The following is an 8,340-nucleotide window of genomic DNA, read 5'->3' as shown; positions in this document are numbered from 1 at the left end:
AGTGATTTTTTCCCTGCCCTTTTTGTCCATTGATTTATTTTTTTAAGTTGCCTCGGGGTTTGTGAACCCGTAATCGGGTCCATTCCTGTCCTACCCACCCACCCTCCCCCTCTCCTCCCTCCCTCCCTCCCTCTTTTGTGTGTGTTGGGAGGGAGGGGAGGGGGTTTGTTGAGGGGGTGGGTGGAGGTGGAGGGGGGGGGGGGGGTCGGGATTTGGGGCATACCTTTGAGGATGGACCGAGCTGCCCTCCTGACCACCTTGCACTGGCTTCTCACTCTCACTCTTCACTGGACCTCTGCCAAGGTAAGAATTCACCTGTCAAGAAAATGTGGGGTCGTGTTCTGGGGGGGGGGGGGGGTTCGAAAGGGGTGGTATTGTGTGGGTGTGGGACTTTAAGAAGGAAGGAGGGAGGGGGGGGGGTCTCTTACTTCCACTGCCCCCCCCGCCCCCCCCCCCCCCCCCCCCCACACTCACCCTGCCAGTAAAATGACAAAGCTGACAGAAATCAAAAGGTGCCCATAGCTTGTGCCAGTTCGATGTCGCCCGCCACTCAGGAGAGATCTGGTAGCCCATCCCGGGTTTGGCATTGCTGGGCAGGGCCCCCCCCCCCCCCCCCCCACCCCCAACCAGCTCCTTTCGCAATGCCGGGGCAGTGTTGGTACAGCTGGACCCCGCAGAGAGAGCGGGTAGATTTGTGTTAGTGAGCGAGAGAGCGTGTGTCACACTGTCATTGGGTCAGGGCTCGACTGAGTGTGGCTCTGAGCTTGTGACTCTGTGTGTGTCTGTGCGTGTGAATGTGTACGTCTCTGTGCGCCTGTCTGCGTGTCTGTCTGGGCGTGTGAGTGTGTGCGTGCGTCGCTGTGTGTATCTGTCTGTGCGTGTTACATTGTTTCGTACTGAGTGTAGCTCTGAAAGTGTGTGGCTGTGTGTGTATGCATGTCTGCGTGTGTGTTACATTGTTTAGAACTGAGTGTCGCTCTGAAAGTGTGTCTGTGTCTATGCACATCTGTGTGTGTGTGTTACACAGTACTGACCGTAGCTGAAAATGTCTGCGTGTGTCTGTGTTACACTGTGTGGCTCTGAGATTGTGTGTGTCTGTGTTACGCTGTGTGGATCTGAGATTGTGTGTGTCTGTGTTACACTGTGTGGCTCTGAGATTGTGTGTGTCTGTGTTACACTGTGTGGCTCTGAGATTGTGTGTGTCTGTGTTACACTGTGTGGCTCTGAGATTGTGTGTGTCTGTGTTACACTGTGTGGCTCTGAGATTGTGTGTGTCTGTGTTACACTGTGTGGCTCTGAGATTGTGTGTGTCTGTGTTACACTGTGTGGCTCTGAGATTGTGTGTGTCTGTGTTACACTGTGTGGCTCTGAGATTGTGTGTGTCTGTGTTACGCTGTGTGGATCTGAGATTGTGTGTGTCTGTGTTACACTGTGTGGCTCTGAGATTGTGTGTGTCTGTGTTACACTGTGTGGCTCTGAGATTGTGTGTGTCTGTGTTACACTGTGTGGCTCTGAGATTGTGTGTGTCTGTGTTACACTGTGTGGCTCTGAGATTGTGTGTGTCTGTGTTACACTGTGTGGATCTGAGATTGTGTGTGTCTGTGTTACACTGTGTGGCTCTGAGATTGTGTGTGTCTGTGTTACACTGTGTGGCTCTGAGATTGTGTGTGTCTGTGTTACACTGTGTGGCTCTGAGATTGTGTGTGTCTGTGTTACACTGTGTGGCTCTGAGATTGTGTGTGTCTGTGTTACACTGTGTGGCTCTGAGATTGTGTGTGCCGGTGTTACACTGTGTGGCTCTGAGACTGTGTGTGTCTGCGTTACACTGTGTGGCTCTGAGATTGTGTGTGTCCGCGTTACACTGTGTGGCTCTGAGACTGTGTGTGTCCGCGTTACACTGTGTGGCTCTGAGATTGTGTGTGTCTGTGTTACACTATGTGGCTCTGAGATTGTGTGTGTCTGTGTTACACTGTGTCTCTGAGATTGTGTGTGTCTGTGTTACACTGTGTGGCTCTGAGACTGTGTGTGTCTGCGTTACACTGTGTGGCTCTGAGACGGTGTGTGTCTGCGTTACACTGTGTGGATCTGAGACTGTGTGTGTCCGCGTTACACTGTGTGGCTCTGAGACTGTGTGTGTCTGTGTTACACTATGTGGCTCTGAGATTGTGTGTGTCTGTGTTACACTGTGTCTCTGAGATTGTGTGTGTCTGTGTTACACTATGTGGCTCTGAGATTGTGTGTGTCTGTGTTACACTGTGTGGCTCTGAGACTGTGTGTGTCTGCGTTACACTGTGTGGCTCTGAGACTGTGTGTGTCTGCGTTACACTGTGTGGCTCTGAGATTGTGTGTGTCTGTGTTACACTGTGTGGCTCTGAGACTGTGTGTGTCTGCGTTACACTGTGTGGCTCTGAGATTGTGTGTGTCTGTGTTACACTGTGTGGCTCTGAGATTGTGTGTGTCTGCGTTACACTGTGTGGCTCTGAGATTGTGTGTGTCTGTGTTACACTGTGTGGCTCTGAGATTGTGTGTGTCCGCGTTACACTGTGTGGCTCTGAGACTGTGTGTGTCTGCGTTACACTGTGTGGCTCTGAGACTGTGTGTGTCTGCATTACACTGTGTGGCTCTGAGACTGTGTGTGTCTGTGTTGCACTGTGTGGCTCTGAGACTGTGTGTGTCTGTGTTACACTGTGTGGCTCTGAGATTGTGTGTGTCTGTGTTACACTGTGTGGCTCTGAGATTGTGTGTGTCTGTGTTGCACTGTGTGGCTCTGAGATTGTGTCTCTCTGTCTCCCTCTCTCTCTCTCTGCGATCCCCTGCTTTGCTGACGGTGGGGGTAGAATCTGCTTTGATTTTTGCCTCCCGGGCGGCAGCTTGGTTGGCAGAATGTACAAGCGGGGAATCCGCCGCGGGAAATGACACACCCGAGACTGACTGACAGCGGAGAGAGCCCCTGAACTGGACTCTGATAGCTGAGCTGTCACACTGCGGCTGACGAGGAACGGTCCACTCTTAAATCCCGGGGATGGGAACTGGGTTAAAGGAGAGAGAGTGTGCGTGTTTGCACGCGATCAGGAATGTCCAGCTATTTGCAAATCTGTTAATATCAAACTGGGAGCAATGGGACAAGAGAGGGCAATGCCATGCGGAGCGATAACGTCACTCCGAGCAACTTCACTTCACGTCAGGCACATGGGCGGCAGGGTAGCACAGTGGTTGGCACTGCTGCTTCACGGCGCCGGGGTCCCGGGTTCCATTCCCGGGCTTGGGTCACTGTCTGTGCGGAGTCTGCACGTTCTCCCCCGTGTCTGCGTGGGTTTCCTCCGGGTGCTCCGGTTTCCTCCCACAAGTCCCGAAAGACGTGCTTGTCGGGTGAATCGGACATTCTGAATTCTCCCTCCGTGTACCCGAACAGGCGGCGGAATGTGGCGACGAGGGGATTTTCACAGTAACGTCATTGCAGTGTTAATGTAAGCCTACTTGCGACAATAATAAAGATTATTATTAAGGATGCGAGTCGCAGGACAAGACGTTGTCTTGTCGATTTCTCCAGGGGCCATCGAAGCTTTTAAAATGTCCAGCGAATCTGATTTTGCAAAAGGCACAACTTAAGACTGTTGGATTAGGGAGTGACACAATCGCATTTCTGTCGCGTTGTTCGCCGGCTCGGGAATGTCCCAGAGCACCTCATTCCCGAAGTAGGGCTTTCCTAAGTGTTTTAATTTTTAATTCTGTCATGCGGGGGTGTGGGGTGTCGCTGGGCCGGGCCCAGAATTTGTTGAATCGAGTGTCTCGCTCGGCCCATTTCAGAGGGGGGGGGGGTTAAGAGTCGACCACATTGCTGTGTGTGTGTCGGGGGGTCTGGAGTCACATGTAGGCCAGACCGGGGTAAGGGCGGCAGATTTCCCCCTTTCCCCTAAAGGGGGCATTAGTGAACCAGATGGGGTTTTTTTTTTACGACAATCGATGATCGTCGTCACGGTCGCCGTTACCGAGACCGAGTTTTATAATTCCGGATTTTATTCATTGAATTTAAATTCCCCCAGCTGCCGGGGTGGGATTCGAACGTGTGTGTGTTTCCCCCGGAACGCTAACCTGGGGGGGGGGCTCTGGGTTACGAGCCCAGCAACATTATCGCCACAACACCGTCTCGGTCCAAAGATGTGCAGCTTCGACGGATTGGCCGTGATAAATTGCCTATTAGTGTCCACGGATGTACAGGTTAGGTTTTGGGGATAGGGCCGGGAGGGGGGGGAGTAGATGCTCTTTCAGAGGGTTGGTGCAGACTCGATGGGCCGAATGGCCTCCTTCTGCACTGTCGGAATTCTATGATTTTCACACTTGACCCAGATTCCAGTCTGTAACTCACTCCCGGGTATCTGTTATTCTATATATAAACCCCCCCCGAACCCCTCGATTAGATTCCAGTCTGTAACTCACTCCCGGGTATCTGTTATTCGATATATAAACCACCCCGAACCCCTCGATTAGATTCCAGTCTGTAACTCACTCCCGGGTATCTGTTATTCTATATATAAACCACCCCGAACCCCTCGATTAGATTCCAGTCTGTAACTCACTCCCGGGTATCTGTTATTCTATATATAAACCACCCCGAACCCCTCGATTAGATTCCAGTCTGTAACTCACTCCCCAGTATCTGTTATTCTATATTTCAACCACCCCGATCCCCTCGATTAGATTCCAGTCTGTAACTCACTCCCGGGTATCTGTTATTCTATATATAAACCAACCCGAACCCCTCGATTAGATTCCAGTCTGTAACTCACTCCCGGGTATCTGTTATTCTATATATAAACCAACCCGAACCCCTCGATTAGATTCCTTTCTGTAACTCACTACCGGGTATCTATTTTTCTTGATATAAACCACCCCAAACCCCTCGATTAGCTTCCAGTCTGTAACTCACTCCCGGGTATCAGTTATTCCATATATAAACCACCCTGAACCCCTCGATTAGATTCCAGTCTGTAACTCACTCCATGGTATTTGTTATTCTATATATAAACCACCCCGAACCCCTCGATTAGATTCCAGTCTGTAACTCACTCCCGGGTATCTGTTATTCTATATATAAACCACCCTGAACACCTCGATTAGATTCCAGTCTGTAACTCACTCCAGCGTATCTGTTATTCTATATATAAATCACCCCGAACCCCTCGATTAGATTCCAGTCTGTAACTCACACCCGGGTATCTGTTATTCTATATATAAATCACCCCGAACCCCTCGATTAGATTCCAGTCTGTAACTTACTCCCGGGTATCTGTTATTCTGTATATAAACAACCCCGAACCCCTCGATTAGATTCCAGTCTGTAACTCACTCCTGGGTGTCTGTTATTCTATATATAAACCACCCCGAACTCCTCGATTAGATTCCAGTCTGTAACTCACCCCCCAGTATCTGTTATTCTATATATAAACCGCCCCGAACCCCTCGATTAGATTCCAGTCTGTAACTCACTCCAGCGTATCTGTTATTCTATATATAAATCACCCCGAACCCCTCGATTAGATTCCAGTCTGTAACTCACTCCCGGGTATCTGTTATTCTATATATAAATCACCCCGAACCCCTCGATTAGATTCCAGTCTGTAACTTACTCCCGGGTATCTGTTATTCTGTATATAAACCACCCCGAACCCCTCGATTAGATTCCAGTCTGTAACTCACTCCTGGGTGTCTGTTAGTCTATATATAAACCACCCCGAACTCCTCGATTAGATTCCAGTCTGTAACTCACCCCCCAGTATCTGTTATTCTATATATAAACCGCCCCGAACCCCTCGATTAGATTCCAGTCTGTAACTCTCTCCCGGGTATCTGTTATTCTATAATAAACCATCCCGAACCCCTCGATTGGATTCCAGTCTGTAACTCACTCCCGCGTATCTGTTATTCTATATATAAACCACCCTGAACCCCTCGATTAGATTCCAGTCTGTAACTCACTCCCGGATATCGGTTATTCTGAATATAAACCACTCCGAACCCCTCGATTTGATTCCAGTCTGTAACTTATTCCCAGGTATCTGTTATTCTATATACAAACCATCCCGAATCCCTCGATTAGATTCCAGTCTGTAACTCACTCCCGAGTATTTGTTGTTCGATATATAAACCACCCCGAACCCCTCGATTAGATTCCAGTCTGTAACTCACTCCCGGGTATCCGTTATTCTATATATAAACCACCCCGAACCCCTCGATTAGATTCCAGTCTGTAACTCACTCCCGGGTATCTGTTATTCTATATATAAACCACCCCGAACCTCTCGATTAGATTCCAGTCTGTAACTCACTCCCGGGTATCTGTTATTCCATATATAAACCCCCTGAACCCCTCGATTAGATTCCAGTCTGTAACTCACTCCCGGGTATCTGTTATTCTATATATAAACGATCCCGAACACATCGATTAGATTCCAGTCTGTAACTCACTCCCGGGTATCTGTTATTCTATATATAAACCACCCCGAACCCCTCGATTAGATTCCAGTCTGTAACTCACTCCCGGGTATCTGTTATTCTATATATAAACCACCCTGAACCCCTCGATTAGATTCCAGTCTGTAACTCACTCCCGGGTATCTGTTATTCTACATATAAACCACCCCGAACCCCTCGATTAGATTCCAGTCTGTAACTCACTCGCGGATATCGGTTATTCTGAATATAAACCACTCCGAACCCCTCGATTTGATTCCAGTCTGTAACCTATTCCCAGGTATCTGTTATTCTATATACAAACCATCCCGAATCCCTCGATTAGATTCCAGTCTGTAACTCACTCCCGGGTATCTGTTGTTCGATATATAAACCACCCCGAACCCCTCGATTAGATTCCAGTCTGTAACTCACTCCCGGGTATCCGTTATTCTATATATAAACCACCCCGAACCTCTCGATTAGATTCCAGTCTGTAACTCACTCCCGGGTATCTGTTATTCTATATATAAACCACCCCGAACCCCTCGATTAGATTCCAGTCTGTAACTCACTCCCGGGTATCTGTTATTCTATATATAAACCACCCCGAACCCCTCGATTAGATTCCAGTCTGTAACTCACTCCCGGGTATCTGTTATTCTATATATAAACCACCCCGAACCTCTCGATTAGATTCCAGTCTGTAACTCACTCCCGGGTATCTGTTATTCCATATATAAACCCCCTGAACCCCTCGATTAGATTCCAGTCTGTAACTCACTCCTGGGTATCTGTTATTCTATATATAAACGATCCCGAACACATCGATTAGATTCCAGTCTGTAACTCACTCCCGGGTATCTGTTATTCTATATATAAACCATCCCGAACCCCTCGATTAGATTCCAGTCTGTAACTCACTCCCGGGTATCTGTTATTCTATATATAAACCACCCTGAACCCCTCGATTAGATTCCAGTCTGTAACTCACTCCCGTGTATCTTTTATTCTACATATAAACCACCCCCGAACCCCTCCATTGGATTCCAGTCTGTAACTCACTCCCCGGTATCTGTTATTCTATATTTAAACCACCCCGAACCCCTCGATTAGATTCCAGTCTGTAACTCACTCCCCGGCATCTGTTATTCTATATATAAACCACCCTGAACCCCTTGATTAGATACCAGTCTGTAACTCACTCCCTGGTATCTCTTATTCTATATATAAACCACCCTGAACCCCTCGATTAGATTCCAGTCTGTAACTTACTCCCGGGTATCTGTTATTCTGTATATAAACAACCCCGAACCCCTCGATTAGATTCCAGTCTGTAACTCACTCCTGGGTGTCTGTTATTCTATATATAAACCACCCCGAACTCCTCGATTAGATTCCAGTCTGTAACTCACCCCCCAGTATCTGTTATTCTATATATAAACCGCCCCGAACCCCTCGATTAGATTCCAGTCTGTAACTCACTCCAGCGTATCTGTTATTCTATATATAAATCACCCCGAACCCCTCGATTAGATTCCAGTCTGTAACTCACTCCCGGGTATCTGTTATTCTATATATAAATCACCCCGAACCCCTCGATTAGATTCCAGTCTGTAACTTACTCCCGGGTATCTGTTATTCTGTATATAAACCACCCCGAACCCCTCGATTAGATTCCAGTCTGTAACTCACTCCTGGGTGTCTGTTAGTCTATATATAAACCACCCCGAACTCCTCGATTAGATTCCAGTCTGTAACTCACCCCCCAGTATCTGTTATTCTATATATAAACCGCCCCGAACCCCTCGATTAGATTCCAGTCTGTAACTCTCTCCCGGGTATCTGTTATTCTATAATAAACCATCCCGAACCCCTCGATTGGATTCC

The 8,340-nt window shown here is 48.2% G+C and overlaps 1 protein-coding gene across 3 annotated transcripts in view; it reads left to right on the top strand.

The window, feature by feature from the left end:
- The first annotated feature begins 212 nt into the window (after positions 1-212).
- LOC140400100 (vascular endothelial growth factor A-like) overlaps positions 213-8,340 on the top strand; it is a 93,426-nt gene continuing 85,298 nt past the window's right edge. For 2 of the 3 annotated variants that reach the window (XM_072489578.1, XM_072489577.1), the window contains exon 1: positions 213-303. In XM_072489578.1, the coding sequence (XP_072345679.1) occupies positions 232-303 (72 nt within the window). In that variant the 5' untranslated portion in view covers positions 213-231. The remainder of the gene's footprint in view (positions 304-8,340) is intronic. The other variant, XM_072489579.1, reaches the window with a different exon arrangement.

This window comes from Scyliorhinus torazame, chromosome 24 (assembly GCF_047496885.1).
Source record: "Scyliorhinus torazame isolate Kashiwa2021f chromosome 24, sScyTor2.1, whole genome shotgun sequence".
NCBI classification, from domain to species: Eukaryota; Metazoa; Chordata; class Chondrichthyes; order Carcharhiniformes; family Scyliorhinidae; genus Scyliorhinus; species Scyliorhinus torazame.
Note: the sequence above shows the minus strand (reverse complement) of the source record. Positions and strands in the feature narration are given on the sequence as shown.